General features: G+C 41.3%; 1 protein-coding gene across 4 annotated transcripts in view; it reads right to left on the bottom strand.

Moving 5' to 3' along the window:
• LOC102574412 (mitogen-activated protein kinase kinase kinase 2) overlaps positions 1 to 21228 on the bottom strand; it is an 83373-nt gene that overhangs the window by 32289 nt on the left and 29856 nt on the right. For 3 of the 4 annotated variants that reach the window (XR_009462147.1, XM_059727506.1, XM_059727508.1), the window contains exons 3-9: positions 20014 to 20132; positions 15732 to 15772; positions 12658 to 12757; positions 9769 to 9882; positions 9025 to 9124; positions 5833 to 5963; positions 3594 to 3673 (exon numbers count right to left, since the gene is read on the bottom strand). Coding sequence is in view for 3 of the 4 variants with exons in the window: in XM_059727506.1 (XP_059583489.1) it covers positions 3594 to 3673; positions 5833 to 5963; positions 9025 to 9124; positions 9769 to 9882; positions 12658 to 12757; positions 15732 to 15772; positions 20014 to 20132 (685 nt within the window). In the remaining variant the exon portion in view is untranslated. Of the gene's footprint in view, positions 1 to 3593; positions 3674 to 5832; positions 5964 to 9024; positions 9125 to 9768; positions 9883 to 12657; positions 12758 to 15731; positions 15773 to 20013; positions 20133 to 20698; positions 20875 to 21228 lie in introns of all 4 variants that reach the window. The other variant, XM_059727507.1, reaches the window with a different exon arrangement.

Here is a 21228-nt window from a genome sequence, read left to right on the forward strand (position 1 = left end):
TCCACAATTGATAATGGACTTGTGTAGTCAAACTAAAAATCACTTACATGTAAAAAAACAGCACAAAAAAGTAGGCAAGTTTAACTGCCTAGCCCCTTTTGAGGACAACGTGAACATTTTACATGCGCTGGAGGGAAAAACGTTTAACTAATTTATATGATGCTTAGCCACAGCCCTAACCACTATCCAAAATTTAAAATGCATTTTTAAAAATATCTAGAATATAATTAGTTGTTGGATTCAATTTTCTAATTTCTAGCTACCCTATTGATAGACTTACTCCCAGAAAAATCAACACGCTCCACTTCACTGTAACACAAGAACCTACTGGATCATCCTCCCGTGCTCAGTCCTTCCATACGTAGACCTGCAATGACTTAAATGCTGGTCACAAAAAACAGACTCTACAAAATGGCTGAAAGGGAAACCAATTCATTCACAGTGCCGTTCTTATCAAATTAAGGAAGACGACCTTCACTGGGATTTGCCACAGTTATAACTGGCATTTGTACAAGCCTGCCTGGTTCAACATGGGGAACATCAATGTATTTGTTTTTCAAAAACGTGTACTAAAATTAACAGCAACACTTCAAATATTAGGCTCTACCACTTTGTGCACTTATTGTTTAAATAAGTTACAATTGATTTTTTCTTCAAAATGATTTTTCAGAAGAGTGACACTGAATTTTAAAAATAAACTTTAAAAACTCTATCCACCCACCCACATGCATGCACCATATGGATAGACCTGAAATGTTCCATAACATGTTCCAACAATACAATCCTACATTACCGCATTTACTAAAATATAAGATGAGAATTTTCCACCATAATCAACACAGAGGAAAAAAGCCCCTCATCTTACATTTGCCTACAAGAAAATCAAATTAAATACAATGCCCATCTTTGAGCTGCTGCTAAATGCAGCATGTGCTCAGTAATGGAAACCAACTCTGAAGTTGATTAAACACAGCCAGCACCAAACAGGACTAAAATACAGGACCCGTAGTGGGCAAACATGCTGATGGGAACCTAACATAAGGACAGGATAATGCCATCCATCTGAATAAAATATATGGTAGTGCCCATTGAGTGGCATCAGCCTCAGCGATGACTCTTTTCAAGTCACGGGGGGAAGGGGCTGCAGGAGGAAGTTGGGGGAGGGGTAGAGAACAAAGGGGCTACCTGACCTGCTGGAGAAGTGGGAGGCTGACAAATTCAAGACAAGCCTCCAATAATTAGATTCCAAACCTGGAAAATTATATGAAATACATTTTCTATATATAGAATCTAACTATGGTGGGGAGGGTCATCTTATAATCAGGGTTGTCTTATATTCAAGAAAATGTGATATATAATTCTACTATAATAAAAGCCTGTCTGTCTATAACACTTTTGCCCAACTGTGCATGCCCCAATTCACTGTGCGGTCCAGGCGGCTGGGGGCAGAGCCAACTAAGTTAAAATGGGTGCCCCTCCATTGGCGCCTCCTGCAGCCTCCCATACAGCAGCTCCCGCCACCCCACCTCCACAGAGGCAAAAAAAGTAAAAAAAAAAAAATTGCCATGAACAGTTTACAGGCACCGAGGCCAGCTGAAGAAAGGCAGGAGCCCCCTGTCAGCCCCACCTCCTCCTCCAGCCTCGGTGTAGCTGCTCCCTGTGCCCCTTTTCCACACGTGGGCAATCAATAAATTGAGAAGATCAAGTTAATAGCAGCAGGGCCAGCTGAGAAAAAGCAGGAGACCCTCCTCCAGAGCTGCTGCAGGGCGGGGGGGAGGATGGGAAGGGGGCTGCCTCAGTGCGATGGAGAGTGGGGGAGGAGGAAAGTCTTTGGAGGGAAAGGTATGAGGCTGCCTCTTCACATGGGTGTGCGCGCGCATCTGTGCTCATCTGCGTGCATGTCAGGCCATCTGTATTCATCTGTTTCTGTGTGTGCAAGTCTGTGCGTGCGCATGTATCTGCTCATGGCAGCCAGGCTGTGTTTGGGTCTGTGTCCATGTGCAGAATGAGTGAGTACAGTGCGTGCCCATCTGTGTGCACGTGAATCTGTTCATGGCAGGAGGGAGAGTGTATTTATGTCTGGGTCCATGTGCAGAGAGTGGGTAGCGTGCGTGCGTGTCTGTGCACATGCATGTGTCCATGCATGAGTGCGAGTCCATGCATCTGTGTTCATGGCACGGAGAGTGTATTTGTATCTGTATCCATGTGCAGAGAGTGAGTGAGTAGACTGCGCACCTGTCTGCATGTGTGCGTTCATGTGTACATTCATGGCAAGAGGGAGAGTGTTTGTATCTATGTGTCCACGTGCAGAGTGAGTAGAGTGTGCACCCATCTGCATGTGTGTGTGCATGTCTGTGTGAGTGCATGTATGCACATGCATGCGTCTGTGTTCATGGCAGGAGGGAGAGAGTTTGTGTCTGTATATCCATGTGCAGAGAGTAGAGTAAGCAGTAGCGTAGTGAGTGAGTAGAGTGTGCGCCCGCCAGCATGAGCTCATGCGTACGTGCATTTGTGTCCATGTGCAGAGAGTGAGAGTAGAGTCTGCGCCTGTCTGTGTGCACGCCTGCGTGTGTGCGCCTGTATGTGTGGATATGTTTGGCCATAGCAGAATTGGGGGGGGGGGGGAAGGAAGGGAGCAGGGAGAAGAGGCAGCACGTGCCCCCACACCCCCAGCCCAGCAGGGTCCCCCCCCCCAGCTTCCCATGCCAGCACCAGGAGAGGAAGAGGCCCTGCCCCGCCCCTTGTAGCCCAGCTCCTGGGGAGAGGGGACCTCCAATTTTGTGTTTGCCCAGGGTCTCAGTACACAATTCGCCTCTGGGCATGGGGCCAGACACAGAGCAGCGGGGGGGGGAGGAGGAGGGAGACGGGGACGGACGGGGACTGGCACAGGGCCAGACATAGAGCAGCAGGGTGTGGGGGGGCAACTTGTGCGCAGCCAGATGCGGAGCAGCGGCAGTGCCAGACAGTGGGTGGCAGTGGCGGCAGCCGCGTGCAGGCTTCCTCCCCTCCAGTCCTCCATTACTGGGAGGCAGCGGTGGCGTGGAGTGGTGAGTGGAAGTGCTCTGTCCCTGCCTGCCCCTCCCCACCGTCATTCTTGACGGGCAATTGGCTAGTCTCACTTGTAATTCTATATCTGCAATGACCTGTCACCTTCCTGTTAATGTTAGATTTTAACTGCTATATCATCTGGGCAGCAAACAGTGAAGTACAGTATTGGGTAAAATGCTAGGAAAACAGCAGTCTCTTTTACATTATGATAATATAAAAATGTAAGTTGAATGGAGTTGGTCATTGTTTGAGAATAGGCCCAATGCATGAACCAGCCAAGCATAGATTTAAAGTAAATCTTTGCAAATGATGAAGCAGTGAGTACAGAATTTGATATTTTTTTTTAAATCTTCAAAAAAAACAACTCTGCCAATCTGTTATTCGTCTTTTGTAGATTTCCAAGCAATTTCATCTCAATACATTGTTATACTGGTATATTTTTAAATCAGAAAAAACACACCTAGAAGTTGCTACTGAAAGTGAAGTAATTATATTGGGATCAGTTTCTTTAAGCAGTCTAGAAATATTGAAAAAGAAATTCTTACCCATCTAAAGGGCTGTCAAGGGAGGGGCAGCTTCCTGAGCCAGAGTTCTCAGGACTACTTAAGGACAATGGATCCAGCATCTAGTGACAATCAGAATAAGTGACAATTTGTATATTGTTTAAAAGCCTGGTGGTTCTTAACATCACATTTTACAATTTAAAAAAAAATGCATCATCTTAATCACAGAAGCCAGCAGAAATCTGATGTGATCGAAGTCCTAGTTGTTTAGAAGTGTCCTGTCCCAATTCTCCCCTCTCGTGACAGCTGAGCTGCTGCCATTTATGTATTCAGTGTGTGGAAATAGCAAATGACAGTAAAAAGATAAAAGAAATGTATATAATACACAATATTAAGTGGAGCAGGAATAGCACCTACACTAAAGTCACTCAACAGCATCACATCTCTGTATCAAGCTGAAGCTTTCCAAAAAGCCTGAGCAATAATGAGGCTGCTAAAGGATGGCTAGTGATGCTAGTGTTTACATTTTTCCCCCAAAGCAGCTGCAGGCATAAGGCAGGAATTCAGAATGTGGCCAGGAGACGGCCAGAGATGTGCCTTCCGCAAGTTTGTCTTATTTGGTCAAACCTGATAGGTTGTCAGAGACAGCAGAACTTGAATGATGTTCATTGCGTTCAGTGTTTGCCTTTTAACCTTCTTAACAGTCCAACTGCCCAATACATGTCACTAAGTAAAATTGGCCAGAAAAGATGTAGGGGTGAGATGCACGAGGAGGGGCTCATGGAGCTCACTGAAAACTGATGGACACGAAAATCCAAATGGAAAACTTCTGTGGTTTTGACAAATAAAGGCAAGTTTCAGCTGACAGTGGACAGTTTTTACAATCAAATGGGAAACCCAATTTTTTAATCAATACTAACCCAGACTGAAAATCTGACTGCCTCTACTCGTGAAATGTATTAGAGCTCCTGCATTAATTACCCAGAACTGAATCTCTAGGCCAAACAAAATGAATCACTATGCCCTTTCTCCTGCTGCTCCTCAGGAACTCTGAACCAGTCTTGAGTTGGAAGTCAGAGTAAGGTCAAGTCTCATCTTTCATACTCACTGGGGATGCGTGTATATTTTGTATCACAAACTTTACTGTTTAAGGCCTAATAAGAAAGGCAAGTATCAGAACTCCCCTTCTCCCCATCTGACAGCTATGCACCCTTCTCAGGGCTAAATGAAAAAATGCTAACTCTGTAGTTAGGCTGACACAGCTGCTCTATAGCTAACGGGGTCTATGGCACAGTACTACAGGCCTGGCTAATACACCATCCAAATTAAAAAGGCGATGGCCCCAAAAAAGGGATTTGCACTCTAGTACATGCCTGACAGAATGAACCTCTGTAAGAGGGGAGTTACACAATTGAAAGTCTAATGGTCAGGTGCCTCCCCACATCTGGGTGACCAGTCCAGAGAGGAACACAGTCTCCTACTTCTTGCTAGCTGGGTTAATCCTATAGCTTTAGCAGTAGATTTCTATGTAGCAGATCTGAATGGCTCCAGCTCACACATTCCTTGGTCTCTGATGAGAACAATCCTTATGCACATCTGTGTGAACTTAACTTAGCCGAGATCCACAAACTGACTTTAATAAAGGCCAATGATAATGGTTTTCTGGAAATACACACCTGGGCGAGGTCTGATCAGGTTACTGACTGGCAGGGCAGAGCATCGGACACATACCTGACTGCAAGTCAGGAGGTCTGGGTTCTACTCTCCGTTCATTTACTAGCTTGCTGTACCTCCTTGCATTCATCTTCACTTTCACTCTTTGTCTCTCAACTACTCACAAGGTAAGTTCTACGTGCCACGTATTGTCTTATTATATGTTCTCAAGGAACTCCTAAATGTGACTGAAGTTGTTATGCATCACTATAATATTAACACGTGTAAAAAGTAATATACGTGTTACTATAAGTTACTTTAGCTAGGCTTCCCTTCTGTGCAGAAAGGATACTGATATTGAGAGAACAGGATTTTTGTATGTTCTAGACACCTTACTACCCCGCCAATGTGACAGATATCAGAGGGAGAGAATGCCATGCACCTGTGCACCTTCCAGATAAAGGTGGTAACAGGTAATAGGTTTATATTTCTTCGCTTCCTTAAACCATTGAACAAACGCATTGTCAGGATTGCATGTAGTAATAAATAAGTCAATTAGTTGGTCACACTGTGTGTCAGGTTCTTTAATCAAAGGGAAACAAAACAAAAAAGAAAAGAAGATATTTACTTGATCCATGCTTTCTGGAATGAACTCGCCTTCGCTGTTGATACTCGTGAATGATCCATTTCGGGCCACCTGGTGCAGTTCATCGGGAATGTATCCTGGGGGAGGCGAGCTTCTATCACGGGTATTAGAACCTTTACAGGAAAAAAAAAAGAAGAAAGTTAGTTGATGAACACTTTACTGGAAATGATAATTAAACACAAAACCTACTGGCCCAAGTTTTTTTCTTGGGGGGGGGGGGGGTCATTTTTTTTTTTTTTTAATTCAAAGGCAGAAGCTTTGCTTCCACAACTAATGCGACTATTCTCACAATCTTAAAACACTAGCCATTGCTTTCATAGAGACTGATGCTGGTAAACTGCTGAATTACTAACGATCAGGCAAGGGACTTGAAAATCCCCCAAAGTGCCCAGTTGGTGTCAACTCCTAAAATTCAGGCCAGAAGGTTCTGAATTCATTTAAAGATCTATTAAATGCCAAAATATAGCTGGCAAATTACTAAGCACGAACCAACTGTGCCTGAGCAGATCAACGTGCAAAATCTGAGCTGATGACAAATTAAGTACTGCTAACCATTATGAATTAGGACTGCATTAGAAAGTCAGTCTACCTACTGAAGGCTTGGACATGTTTCTTAGGTACTTCAGTTTTCTGGCTACAGCAGTTGAAACATTTGTTGTTTCCTACAGCAGGGAACAACAGTTTACTAAATGAGGTTTGACAAATAACTGCAAAGACTGTTTTGCTTTATTTATTTAGCTTCTTTAGGGCATTAAGAGGTAAAAAATAAAAACATGTTTTGGCCTGTTTTAATGAAGAGTTACCAGAAATACTTATCTAATCTTCCCTGCTTTTTCTAGGTAACCACGAGTGGGTATCTGGAATCTTTCTCCTCTCAGTTGCTTAACTTTCATTCTTGGCTGCTTCAGTGTTGTCATATCGCTAGTTTTCAACTCACCACGCACACACACACACACACACACTTTTTTGCATCACAAAAATTAAAGGAAGCACAAGCCAAACTTGTTTCTTTTTTGTAAGTCACTTAAAACACCATTAGAAGCACCATTAGACAAGCATGTAAGGTTCTTTGGGTAAATGTGATATCTTTTATTAGACCAAATAAATGGTTGGAAAAAAAAGTTCTTCGCAAGCTTTCAGGCACAAACACCCTTCTTCAGGCACAGGGAGACTCCCTCTCCAATCTCTCAGTTCTAATCCTCAAAGGGAATTTACAAAACACCTTTCATAGATGAGCCTATGAACTTCACTTCATAAATCTACTGGATACAAAAAAAATCACGGACTTAATATAGATACTGGACATATTACAACCTGCCTGACACCCAATTTGCCAGGTACCTGCCTGAAGCTTACTCTTTGCACCCCTTCACCACCCTCCCCACCCCCCATCTCTACCCATTGTCTTCCAAATTTTCATTCATTTACATTTTCACAGACTTCTTGTCATACTTTTAGCTTCTCTTCTGTCTTGGAGAACTCAGAACAACAGTAGTCTCGCAATACCTGAAGAAGTGTGTTTATGCCCAAAAGCTTGCAAAGAACTTTTTCCAACTACTCAGTTGGTCTAATAAAAGATATCACATCTACCCAAAGTACCCTGCTTGCCTATGTCCTTAGATCAACACAGTTACAACCAACAACCCCTTTTGACAAGCATAATATTTTACCCTGTCATCTGGAAATTGTGAAAAATCTAGGTATTTGTTTCTGGATGGAACTATGCACATGTTCCATTGTATGGAAACAGGGATATAATTCATTCATAGACAGACAAGCAATTTTAACAAACAAATGAAACAAAAATTCCTTTAAAGTAAAAAATGGGGTGTGTACTACAGTTTATAAAAGCCCCAGCTCCTGAAATTGACTGCAAGACTGTCACGTTTCATTTTTTTTTAAATCCATGTCTGTTAGTCACTCACAGCAGAGAAAAGTTTGAAAACTTGAAGCCTAAAGCTTAAAATGAGAAGAATTTAAAAAAAAAAAAATTAGTCTCATCGTATTTTGTGGCCCAACTTAATGATTTTAAAACCTTAAAGTTGACATTTAAAACAGATGCCACTTGCAGCAAACTAGTTTACAAATTGTTACTTAATGCTTGGCTTATATCATTATGAATTTGTATTTATTATGGTAGAGCTGGAGTGGTGTTGTAGCTGTGATGGTCCAAGAATTATGCAAGGATTGTTGTGGGCAATACCTTTTTTTGGACCAGCTGCATGGTTGGGATAGACTTGGACAGGCTTCAAGGTGAAATGTTCTTCATCAGGTCTGACAGCCCTCAAGACCTGAGTCCTCCAACCAATAAAAGATACCACCCATAAAAATCCTCACCTCTGGCATATTTATTATTATGGTACTTAATTTTTAAAGAGTCCTGAATGCTCAGTCTCAGAAAAATAATTTAACTAAGCATCTTGCCTACAGGAACAAAGGTGGTCAACATGCTGAATTTTTTCTATGTATAATAATCACCGTCTCCTCAGCAAATTTATGCACATACAATACACAAGCACAACATGTAATTTAGAATTAAACCAACTGAAACACATTACTATTACTTGTTCAATAATTTTTTTAGAGAAAGGGAATACAAAGAAGTCTCAAAATTAAACTTCACAAGTTAACCTGGTGGTAAAACCAGTTTTAGATGGAGATACTTTGGAAACAATGTCAAACAGTTTAAGAATGGAAAGCTCCATTTAATGACAGCCAGGAAAACAAGCTGCCATTTAAAAACGGATATTTTGTTCAGAAGCTCAATCCTCAACCCAATAAAGTCAAAGGAAGCATTAGCACTGACTTCTATGGACACAAAAATTAGGATGTAAAATGAACAATAAAAGGATTTTAGGTAAAAATTGTGGGAAAAAAATAAAATATTTTTGTCAACTTTAATAATCTAAAGCTGGTCCTGTTTGTTTTCTTCCAACTGTGATGGAGTCTTTACTTTGCCAGAGCTTTCTGCACTGACTATTTACATAATTTAAACAAACTTTTTTTTAATTCTTCCCCCCCGCTTTGTTTTCTAAAACTAGTGATTTAGTGTAATATTACAGAAGTGTGCCAACTATTTTGCAAGTATAAAGCTTCTACTATAAAACATCAATACATATCTTATGCTGAGAGCTTAAAAGGAAAGCTCTTATACTTCAAGTTACAGCAGTTTACCTAGTACAGGAAGCTTGCTTTTTCTTTCTGTTACTCCAAACACTGTGTTATTCAGATCTTCCAGTGATGAAAGGGGTTCCATGTTACTCACACTGGGAGACTAAAAATGAGAACATGTTAAAATAATTGCACATTTCTGAAAGCTAGACATATCTTTGTGTTAAGAAAAAATACAAGCTTGTAAATGCTATAACTTTTTAAGAAGGAAAAGAGCCGCTTCCTTGCAGTTCATGTTTCGTACAGCTTCATCAACAGCTTATTCACATATTTGCACAGATAAACTTTAAACTAAACTACTCTGGGACAAAAGTTTACATGTATAATTGGTAACTTAGGACTTCTTTCAAACTTGAACATTTCAGTTCCTATCAAGGGAAGTTTTCTGTTCATGAGAGATGGCATTTGATTTCAGCTTGAAATGTAATTATTAAAAAAAAGGTAACTTATAATGAGGTATAATTCTATAACATTTCTGAAAATGTCACATGATTTAGAAACAGCCTCCTTCCACTACTGTGTAAAAGAGCCACACATACATGACAGACCAAGTAACTATTAAGTGGCACAGTGGCACATATTCAATTTAGCTGGCTGGAAGAAAATATTCTCTCTCTAACCTTGCAGCTAGAGTAATTGTAAATGTTACTTGTAACAATAAAATTTTTAGATAGACGTGCTATTTTTAAGTAACTATTGTTCCTTTAAACTTTATAAAGGAAAACCTTTAAAATACCAAGTAGGTACCTGCGTATTTCCATGCACTACAAGCAATATTTTGAGGCTCTTCATGTGAACACTACGATCTAACAGTTCAACAGCTTTGTCCAAATCATCCTGTGTGGTTAATGGAATCACCAGCTATAGGAAAGGAAGACAAGAAACATATGGGAAGAAGAGTTGGTATAAGAACTTGATAACATAACATTCCTCCCACTCGCCTGGACATTTTTATTAATTAAACAAAAAATTCTATGAAAATGCATGTTAAAGTGACAATGAACAGACCTAGAACATACCACATTTAACCAAAGCACAACCCTAACTTTGCCTTTTAGCACATATGACATTACAAAAAAAGCGTTTGTTATTAGGTAACTACCACTTCCGGTATACTGTGCAATGTATTGTCCACAGCTTTATCGGGGCATCGAACTCATCTAGCCCAGCTGGCTGGATGAGCAGCATGGGCCTGTTTGTAAGCTGATCAGGCGCACAGACCAACCCTGCATGCTGAATTCAGTGAACACGGCTAATCCTGTGTGCATAGCACATATGCTGCAGGCCAGCCATGTGTGTTGCATGATGCCTGGAGCACGAGCAGGATCCGGCCCCACGTACCACGTGTAGTTTACAGGGCTGGTCTGACAAATGCCACATGCAGGTTCAGTTCAAGACCCATAGGCAGAACAGCAGGCTGGATGATGGGGCTCCACAGACCAGATCCAGCCCATAGGCAATATCTTGGACACCCCTGCTTTAGAAGAGGCTACACAATTATGTAGCATATCTTTACTCTTCCACACAGCAGCTCCATTTAATACCTATACATTTACTCAGACCTGTTGAATAAATTCTCTTTTCTGGAGCTTTATACACTGATTTTTTATATATTTTTGTTTCTTACTTATTAAGAAATCCCATTGTTCAAAAAATGTCAGACATGCACCTTCCCAAAAGGCCTAAACATGAATCTCACTAGAAATGCATGGACTGGTTTAATTATTTCTTTAAGCAAGTCACAAATTGCCAATTAAAATCCACTCGAAGCATAATTAACACTTGTTAAAATATAAACCAGATTTTAATAAACTTAGAAATGAAACCTCTCGTTTCTATAAAGAAGCTGCATTGAATAAACTTTCTCCACCTATGTCCATTGCATTAGTGATCATTTTACTTATTCTGCTCTGTAGCAATTAATGTTAATGTTACTCCAAGGAAATTACTTTCAAATACTGCATGTGGGGTGGGATAAACCTGACAAAAAACAAACTAAATTTAGAGACAGAGAGAAATATTAGTGCCTAAAACCCTCAATCATAAAGGGCACAGTGCAGACAAGAAGTAAAGCCAGACCCTGCTCAAAGATCTTTGTTATAACTCACGTATACCAGGCAGGCTAACGCACAGATGAGAAAGGAAAAAGAAAGAGGATGAGGCAAAGATGAAAGCAAGATTTTTCCATTATAGCCTTTACTTTCTAATGTGCATTTGTTAGGAATAACCTGCTACATTTAAACTAACACACTTCTGGCAAGATCATCCCTTTATATTTTATCCAGAGCATGACAAGAGGAGTTAAAAAACTCCTGATCAACTGCTCAACAATCTGTTAGGGAGATTTGAGCTTACTAAGCATAATGTATATCCCCCTGCCCTTCAAAAATCCTCTGTGGAAATGTATTCAGTATTTAGGAATCAATCAGTTCAAAGAAGGGTGGCTGATGAGGTAGGTGGTGGCAGATGGACAAATACCTCATGCTATCCCTGGCAGATGCAACCAGGTAACTGTCCACATATAGAGTTATAAGGGCATGTATACTCCCTACTATTTTGCTAAAACAGGGACAATTCCTGAAAATTAATACTGACCCTATGTATGTGCTTTTCTATCAAGTCTCCCTCTACACCTCTGGCTTGCTTGGAAGAAGTAATGTGAGTTGGTCACAGGATCATAGGAAAGTAAGGATGGAAGGGACCGCATGAGGTCACGTGTAGTTCAGCTCCCTGCTCAAGGAAGGATCAACCCTGATTAAAGCATCCTTGCCTAGTGTCTGTCCAACCTGCTCTCGAACATTTCCAGGAATGGAGAGTCCATAACTTCTCTAGGTAGTCAGAAAGTCCCTCCTAATCTCCAACCGAAATTTCTTCTGCTGCAGGCTTGAGGCCATTGCTCCCAGTCCTGTCCCCTATGGCCACAAGAGAAAGCTCATCTCCATCCTCTCCATAATCATCCTTCAAGTATTTGGAGACTTATCAAATCATTCGTCCCAGGCCTCTACTCATTGCTCTTGGCTGCACTCTCTCCAATCTGATCACGTCCTCCTTGAAACGTGAGGCCCAAACTGAACACAGGACTCCAGGTGAGGCCTCACTAGTGCTGGATAGAGCAGAAGGCTCACTTCCCTTGATATGCAGGTGACACTCCTGTTAATACAACCCAGCATACTGTTTACCTTTTTTGCGACAAGAGCATGCTTGTTGGCTCACATTCAGCTTATGGGTGGCGTAAGTGGGTCACTCACCCAGCTAGGAAGTCAGTTATTTCTGGGTTCAGGGTTTACAGGCAGTTTTACATGGGGCAACCCTATCCCCACAGTACACAAAAGTGATAAAATAAGCAGGCGTGCAAATGACAAACAAAACCAAAACCTGCCGTCTTCCTTCAACCTCCAGGGACATGCTCTCTGCTTTACCCGAGTTTAGACAAATCCCATTCACTTAAAGGAAGACCAGACTGGAAGCCCTGCAGTCCACAACAGAAATGACCAACTAACACCTCACTCTCCTGCAGCTTTCTTACAGGTGTACGTCCTATAGCCCTCAGTCAATCCTAATGAAAATCAGTTCGATTTCAGTCTTGAAATGTATTACGGTATAATAAACCCAGGATTTAGGAATTTAGAAAATTACCTCATTATTGCTGTAATGCAAATCCATAGGCTGTCCAAAAGCAACTTTAGCTTTAGCTGCAAGATCTTCTAGCTTGACAGGTCTTGAGAACTGCAGGATTCTGAAAAACAATTTAAGTGTTGGAACATTTTTTCCACTAGTATTAAAAGGATAAATTACTATTAATAAAATTGCTTGTGCATCTGATCCTAAATCTAGAGTTAGTCACATGGATTAAACACATTAAAAAAAAGAAAAAACAAATTTAATATTTTTGCCTTCTATTTTTGGTACATTAATGTATAGTTTAAACAAAACACATTTATTTTTCAGTGAAAAATTAAAAGGAAGCTCATAGTTAGTATACATAAGATTAGTGCATTATCAGTGTTTTACTTGCTTTGATGTTGCTTCCATTTTGTAGGAAAACAGGACATTAAACTATTTCGCGTCCTGCTGTAAGCACACCAGTATTCCAGATGCTTGTACATGTCAATATTGCCTTGTTTAAGGGAAGCAGCAAAACAGTGGAGGCAGTTACCACTGAAGAGAGCCAAGAGGTAGGCTAGTAATGGCCTGATAAGCAAAAGAGCAAAATATTGCAGCTTTCATTTTAAGGAGCAAATAGATTTTCCTTATTTAGGAAGGCAACTTAATAAAATCACCCTTAAAAATAAGGGAGAAGAGGGGAAAGGGGGATGATACTGTATTTAACCAAATACATGCATAATTATCCAAGGGCCTGCCCTTTGCTCCCCCCTGCCCCACCCCCACTGCCTTCTCACCACCAATGCTTGTGTGGCCTAGCACCTGCCCTCCATGCCTATAACCCCTGGTACCTGCCTCCCTTCCACCTCCTACAGCAGAGGTGCGCAATTATTTTGGGTGGAGGGCCACTTATTGAGTTTTGGCAAGCCATTGAGGGCCACATTACAGGCAGCCAGGAGCAGATAAATATTAATTTTCTAAATTTGTAGGGGCCCCGCGGGCTGGATAGAATGGCCTGACAGGCCGCATTTTGCCCACCCCTGTCCTACAGCCTCCCTCCTGCCACCGTTTCCCCTCTGGCTCCGGCCCCGATCCAGCCCAGGGAACAGAGCATGTGGCTGCTTCAGCCCCAGCCCAGCCAAACAGCAGTTGCTGGAGCAGCAGCAGCTCCGGCTGGGCCCGAGCCACAGCCTGGGTTGAAGCTGCTGCCATTGCTACCAGGCTGGGCTCAGGCAGAAGCAACCGCCTGCTTTGGACCCTGGGCTGGAGTGGGGCCGGAGGCCTGCCAGAGCAGGACAGTAAGTGGTGGAAGGGGAGAAGGCAACGAGGCAGAGGCTGGGGAGGCAGGACAGCAGGAGTGGGCAGCAGCTGTGGTTCCAACGCCAACACTGAGTCAGGGCCCCAGTTGGATCTGCAGCAGCTACCTCTCTACCCCAGCCCTACCACTCTGTACCTGAATGCAAGATGAGGAGCTTTATACCAACCCCCCCCACACACACCCCCCCTCCCATGTTAAATGGAGGGAAAAACCCTCTCATCTTGGATTTAAGAAATATAGTGTATTACATTGTTACGTGCATCAGCACTGACAGCATTCCTTCAAGAATCGCCCGCCCCCCCTTAACAATTCTTGCAACTGTGAACCACCAACCAAAGATTTTCTGCCACCTGAATTCTACCTAAACCAGAAAATACAAAATAGGCCTAAACTTGCTGAACTTCTATAATAGAAAATTATCACCTAAATAGGAGCAATTAAACTATTTGGGCAGACAGGTAATAGAACAAACTTCTTCATCTGTGGTCTAAGTTACTGATGCAGACTCGAACCAAACAGAGGAGAAATTTTGGTTATATGTTATGGGTGTTACACTAGAAAATTATCAACGGCTAATGGTCCCTTTTATCTGTGTGTTCGCTAACCAACAAAGTAATAAGAATATGATTTTATTCAGTCAGAGAAGGACAGACACTAGGTCATTTCTGAGTTACAAAAAGGAACATTTCTCTCCTTTCTCATGGTAATTAATTGTTCATTCAGCAAGTTTGGAACCTTTGACCTTGCCTGCTGGAAGACCTTGTTCATCACTTTTGAACGCCACTTTCAATAATTGGAATTCAAGAAGAACTACTGCTTCTCCTTTCTACCCGACTCTTTCACAAAAGGGTAAAAGCACTAATACGTTGCAAAATACTTTTGTTGCATTGCTCCATCACTGTATTGTTGGAGCTACATGTTCCAAGAACAGAGCTCACCCTGCACACTGGGCTTGGGCTGCTCAGTGCCCCCAAGGCATTCAGCTCCAAATCACTTTTGGCAGGTCTGAAACAGAACCAGAACTTATCTGCATGATGGGATAAATGAGAAATGCTATGCCACAATAGCTCCCTACATACACACATACTTACTCTGCCCAAGAGCCACTGTGTGTGGTCTGTCATAATTCTGGAAATGGATTAAGCTGAACTGCTACAATTTACTCTTCCATAAGGCTGCAACAAACATTGCTTTTGTGCCACCATAAAAATGTAAATGGTGGCACAAAACCCATGTAATCAGACACTGTAGCTTTTACCTATGCCACACTTGCCCAAATCTGGGAGCATGTCGATTCCTAATAATGGTTGGTGCTGCCTTTTCATGGCTGATTTCTGTTCAACTTATGGCTCCAACTGACCCTGGCAGGTGCTCCTGGGGCTTCAGGGACCTAATCCCAGCAGAGGGATACCCAAGATATACCCATGGTTACTGTTCCACAGGATCAAACCCCTGCACGACAATGGCTCTGGCAATGTCTGTTGACCTCAATGAAAGAGATCAGCTGTGCCAGGACACATCCCACCCATAGCTGATCCTTTCTAAACATGACAGCTGTTTATACCCTAAGAATGAGAGAAAGAGCATGCACAGTTTTGGACAAAGTGTGTATCCTGTTAACAGCCATCAAGAATATTCCTATTTTTCTAGGTACTAAGAAGCGACCACACATTACAGTGAGATTAGCATGAAAGAACCTGAACTGACAGATTTTATACGTAGGCCAATAAGGACAGGTTACCAGTATAAACTTGTGAAAGAAATGTATTAAAATCTTTTCCTGTCTTACCTTTTTTCACCTCGATGTTCAAACTTGACTCTAACGTCATTCTGTAATGAAAGAAATAAGTTATACACCCAAAACAAAATGCCAATAAAAAGCAATATCAATTATTGGTTTGTGACAAATCCTTTTCTACTCAGAAAACCGAGCAAGGTCTATTAAACATTCATACGCAATTTCGCATAATCTTTAAGAGACGAGAATTTATTCATACTTTTTTGGCCTACTGAACATTTGGCAAAAAAGTGGAAAACTATTTCTTTTGCTAAGGTATCAGATAAGTACAAACTCAATAAAGCACAAATGCTTGTACGAGAAAAAAAAGTAAGCGTTTTTTCTGATTATATGGTAACCTCTCTTTCCCCTCCAGAAGACTCATAAGAAAATAATAATAATAATCACACTTGACCTGTATGCAGGGGCAGCTTATAATTGGCTACAGTCTTGATTTTTTTACTCTCAGTATTTTTATACATGCAATAAAATACTAGATGAGAAATTTTCAATCTTTTCCTTGGTCATCTAATTCCCCTGTGATATTTTGTAAGAACAATAGGAGCTCATAGACTTTATCTGTTATTCATATCTTATATTTTTGGAGAAAATCATTATTTGCTAAAATTGAACCTTAAAGTACAGGGCTGACATAATCAGAATACTACACTGGAAACAGCAATGTTTTATTAAATAATGCATTGGCGCTTTTAAATTAAATATGAAATTTACTATTTCGTCTAAAGATTAAGGTCTCACTCGGGTGGCTTCCGAGATTAAAATACTCAGTTTAAATGACTGTTTAAGTAATTATTCTTCTCTTCCTCTGCGCCCTGCATATTTGGTCTCACAACTGAAGCATCTCATCGGACAGGGGGAAGGATTGGTTTGGCAACCGTTGCTCCTTCCAGATCACGGTGTATGCAGCAGAGGTCACCCACACCTTCAACACATTAGCCCACGCAGGAGTATGGAGGAGTGGACGCTGTCCAGGCCTTCCATCCCCCCTTTAGACCATTGAGACAGAATCCAAAGGCCAGACAGTCCAGATGTTTGGTGCCTCCATAGCTGTAGAAACATCTGGGAATTGAACCCATGTCTCCTGTATGGCAAGCAAGCTTTCTACCACTGAACCACAGGGGACTCCAGAAGGGGAAAGACTACAAGTAATAGTACTTCTATAGCTAAGGCAGCATAAGTATTGCCATTATTACAGTAGTTAGATATCCAAAGTTAGATACCTCTGGAGCCAAACAGTAGTGCAGCTCTTCAAACCTCATTAGGGGCACCAAAACTCCTGTTTTTCCTCTGTCTACATGGGGGAAATTTCTTTATTTGCCTCCTTCAGTGCCTGCCTAGCTCACAAAGCAGATAACTGATGGAGACTGGGCATTTCACATAGTATGAGGGAAAAACTCTCACAGACTTCCTGCGGTGTTCAAGAGGCTAATTTCCCCCAACTACCTACTATTCGTGAGAAAAAACTCCTGGTACCATCTAGCAAATAATTCCACAATGGCTTTCACTTGTACTATTTCCAGTTTTTCACAAGCCAGCAGCATTCACTTAAATGAAGACTGTGCCCTAATGCACATATATAAAGGGGCAAAATTATGGCTAAATGGACAGCCTTAAACACTAGTATTACCTCGGCTCAGTCTTCCACTTTAACACTTAATAGTATTCTTTTAGCAGATCTGTTTCCCCAAATTGCCTCAATCCTTTTTTTTTTTTTTTTTTTAAAGGAAAGTGACAGGCAAAAAATAATAATTCTGTACCCTGAAACTCTAGCAATTCTTCAGCAAGATGACTGGATATTTTTAAACTGAATGAGGCAGGACTTGTTCAGACCTCTAGGAAGACTAGTACATTGCTTGAAACAAGGTGTTATTATGTACATTAGCAGTGCCAATGAAACATTGGAATCTGTTAAAATAAGTTACTATATAAAGTTCCTCTGATGCAGAAAGTACTCTTTATAAAAAATTATCATTTTACTAAATCAGAAAGAATTTATGATCATGAAGAACACATCCAACCTTTTATTCAAACAACAAAGTTTTGCTGTGCCCTCCTGTAGAGCCATGAAAGCTGTTGAAAAAAGAGTCACAACTTTACATAATGAAAAATATGTACTTTATTCATTGCCTTGGAACTCAAGAATTCTTAACCGTCTTTGCATAAAACTTCTCAAATGTACTTTATCTTTAAAATGGGACCAAACAAGGAAAATTTCTATCCAGAAGGAAAAAAACAGTTATGGAACTTACAGATTTTTTTGTTTTTGCACAATCACTTGTAAGAATGGAAGCATGTATGAATAAAAAGTTTCCCATTGTATTTTCCTATTATTGATTGTATTATATATTTATTATATAGAAAAAGAGGAGGATTGCACATACACACATTTATTTTGACCCCTAAAAATGTGTACAATGCTAACGCTGAAGTCACCACGACAGATTACCACTACTTTGTTAATGAACATACTGAACACATACATGACAAAATATCAACCCTATGAAAACTTACAGCTTTTAAACCACTAGTAAGGACTGAACCAAATAAAGGTTTTAACTAACCTAAATATATAATTAATATCCATTACAGGTAAGCTGGCTGTACGAGTGAGAAAAACTACTTCGTTAAATTCACAGAAGGCCTGAAAATTTTAGATTTTTTTAAGCTTTGTACAGTTGGACTTAAAAATCCTTTCCCCCTACATTACCTAACTTTGTCAATCCCCATTTACAATATCAATGTCAAGATACTCAAGAATGTTAAAGACCTACCTACCATGTCTGAAATTAAGAAGTGGCTATAGCCTTTCACACCTCCTCCATACCTCACAAAACACAATAAAGAAAATAAGAACTCTTTCCCTGAATTGCTGATACTTTTAGTATGACAGGTTCAGTTCGCAGAATCCACTTTACACCTAAATTCATAGATTCACAGATTGTCAGGGGCTGGAAAGGACCTTGCAGCAGATCACTGGGTCCAGCCCCCCACACCACTCTAGGCAGGAAGACAACTGGGATTAAGTGACCCCAGTGAGGCAACGGTCTAGTCTCCTCTTGAAAACCTCCAGGGTAGGTGACTGCACCACCTCTGCAAGGAGTTTATTTCAGTCTGGACACCCTGACTGTGAAGGAGTTTTTCCTGGTATTAAAGCCTGAAGTGGCCTTCCAGGAGTTTGTACCCATTGGTCCTGGTCTTCCCCAGAGGTGCCCTAGTGAATAGTTGTTCACCAAGCTCCTGATGCACTCCTCTGATATAGTGGTAAGCCACTATCAAGTCCCCCCTCAACCTTCACTTCTGTAGGCTAAAGAGGCCCAGGTCCCTCAGCCTCTCCTCATACGGCTTGCCTTGCAAGTCCCTGATCATATGGGTGGCTCTTCTCTGGACCCTCTCAAGGTTTTCCATGTCCTTATTGAAGTGCGGTGCCCAGAACTGGACGCAGTACTCCAGTTGTGGTCTCAGAAGTGCTGAGTATAGTGGGACTATCTCTTCCTTAGTTTTACACGAGATGCATTGGTCAATGCATGCCAGCGTGTTGTTTGCCCTGCTGACCACCACCTCGTACTAACAGTTCACATTCATGCGATGGTCTATCATTACCCCTAGGTCCCTTTTGGCTGTGGTGGAAGTCAAGCTGTTGCCACCAAGCCTATATGTATGCTGAAGGTTGTCTGATCCCCGATGGAGCACCTTACACTTGGGAATGTTAAACTTCATCTGGTCCTGGCCTGCCCAACTCTCGAGCCTGCCCAGGTCCACCTGTATCTGCAGCTTATCATATGGAGTGACCACACTGCCCCATACCTTGGTGATGTCCACAGACTAGGCCAGCGAGCTTTTCACTCCCCCATCCAAATCACTGATAAAGATGTTGAAAATTCCCTCCAAGGAAACATGGAAAGAATGGGTAGCAAACCTCAATTTTAAACAAAATCCAAAATAAATAAATATAAAACACTCTGATGGACAATGCCAAATCAAAGTGTAAGCTTGAAGCTTACTGCTTCTCCCAGACCATGATCTTTAAAATGCAATATGGGAATGGGAAGAGGATGCTTTCCCATTATGCAGTAAGCACCTTCAAAATCTGTCTTGAAAAGCCACACTTGGGCTTGCCATTTGTTTCCTGAATACGGATAATAAAAAACAACTGTATCCACAGAAGACTGGAATCATTCAGTTAACACTGGCACTGGTGTTGTAACAGGAGAATTACAGAAGCTGTAACACTCTATACACTGCCCACTGTGCTAACAAGAATACTGAAGATTACCTGTTTCTTAGGTGAAGATGATTTTGGTTTTCCTGTTTCTTGTAGGGGCAGCGCAGGACGACTGGCCTTATGAAGCACAGCCAGGTCTTGCATGATTGAATTCAAAGCTTGCTGTTCATCTGTTTAAAAAAACCCAACAAAACAAAGACAGAGAAAATGTGTAAAATGACCACTGTAGGTTACGTCGCCTAGAATAGTAATCCATTCTAAAATACACACAAATATCACAACCACCCTAATAACAATTCACGAATCGTGTTACCCTGTGGCTAGCATACTGCAGTTACAAATTCTTCATTTTATTCATTCCCGGGCAATATCATCATAAACAAGAAAATAAGTATATTTTTGGCAATTGACCTTTCAGTTAAAAACAGTTCAACAAACAGAGTTTTGAACAAACTGCTGTAAGCTTATAGCAAGTTGTTCTGCTTGATACAACTGCAGATATGAAGTAACTTGAAAAAAATTCAGTGAGAAGAGAGAGAAAAGAAAACAAAACCCCCAACTTGCAATGATGCATATTATGTCACAGCACAGAAAAATACCAAATTAAGAATCTACCCTGGGTATTATTTTTCCCCTGCCTAAAAACCAGTTGAACTCAGGCACAAAGTAAAACAAGCAAACGCACTAAACTCTTGGGAGACTTTTGCTACCTAAATACCTGCCGTTGATGGCTCACCGTGCAGGGGTGTTTTGCTTTGTTTTGTTTTTTGACTTTTCCTGCTGCGCAAATGAAGTCTTCTAAAGCAAAGGAGTGGGCAGAGAGATTCATAGGCAAAGGTGGTCAGTCTGAGAACGATCGGGTGCAGAGATACTTAGCAATGAGGCTGGCTCACAGGGTGGAATCGCTCAAAGCTGAAGGTGATCAAACATGAAAATGTTACCCTTACAGCCCTGGTAAGTAGGGAACAATTAGCATTTTGGACTTTTTTTTTCTTGGAGGTGGGGAATTGGAAGGCTGACGACTTATTCCAACTCCATCCTACATCATTGTTGCTCCTGTTCAGTTTGGCCTCGTCTCCACAGATGTGTCAACAGAGCGAACATCACATTTTTGCCTCCCCCCCAAAATTATTTAATAGTGGCACAAGAAAGAGCTCTTCATTTGATTTTCCTTGAGCCTGGCCTAATTACCTAGCTCCATGATAAGTTCAGCTGCACAGTTCCTAAGTGACAAAAGGGCTTCAGCGAGAACCTAGGGAACTGCAC

Source organism: Alligator mississippiensis, chromosome 4 (genome assembly GCF_030867095.1).
Source record: "Alligator mississippiensis isolate rAllMis1 chromosome 4, rAllMis1, whole genome shotgun sequence".
Classification (NCBI taxonomy): Eukaryota; Metazoa; Chordata; order Crocodylia; family Alligatoridae; genus Alligator; species Alligator mississippiensis.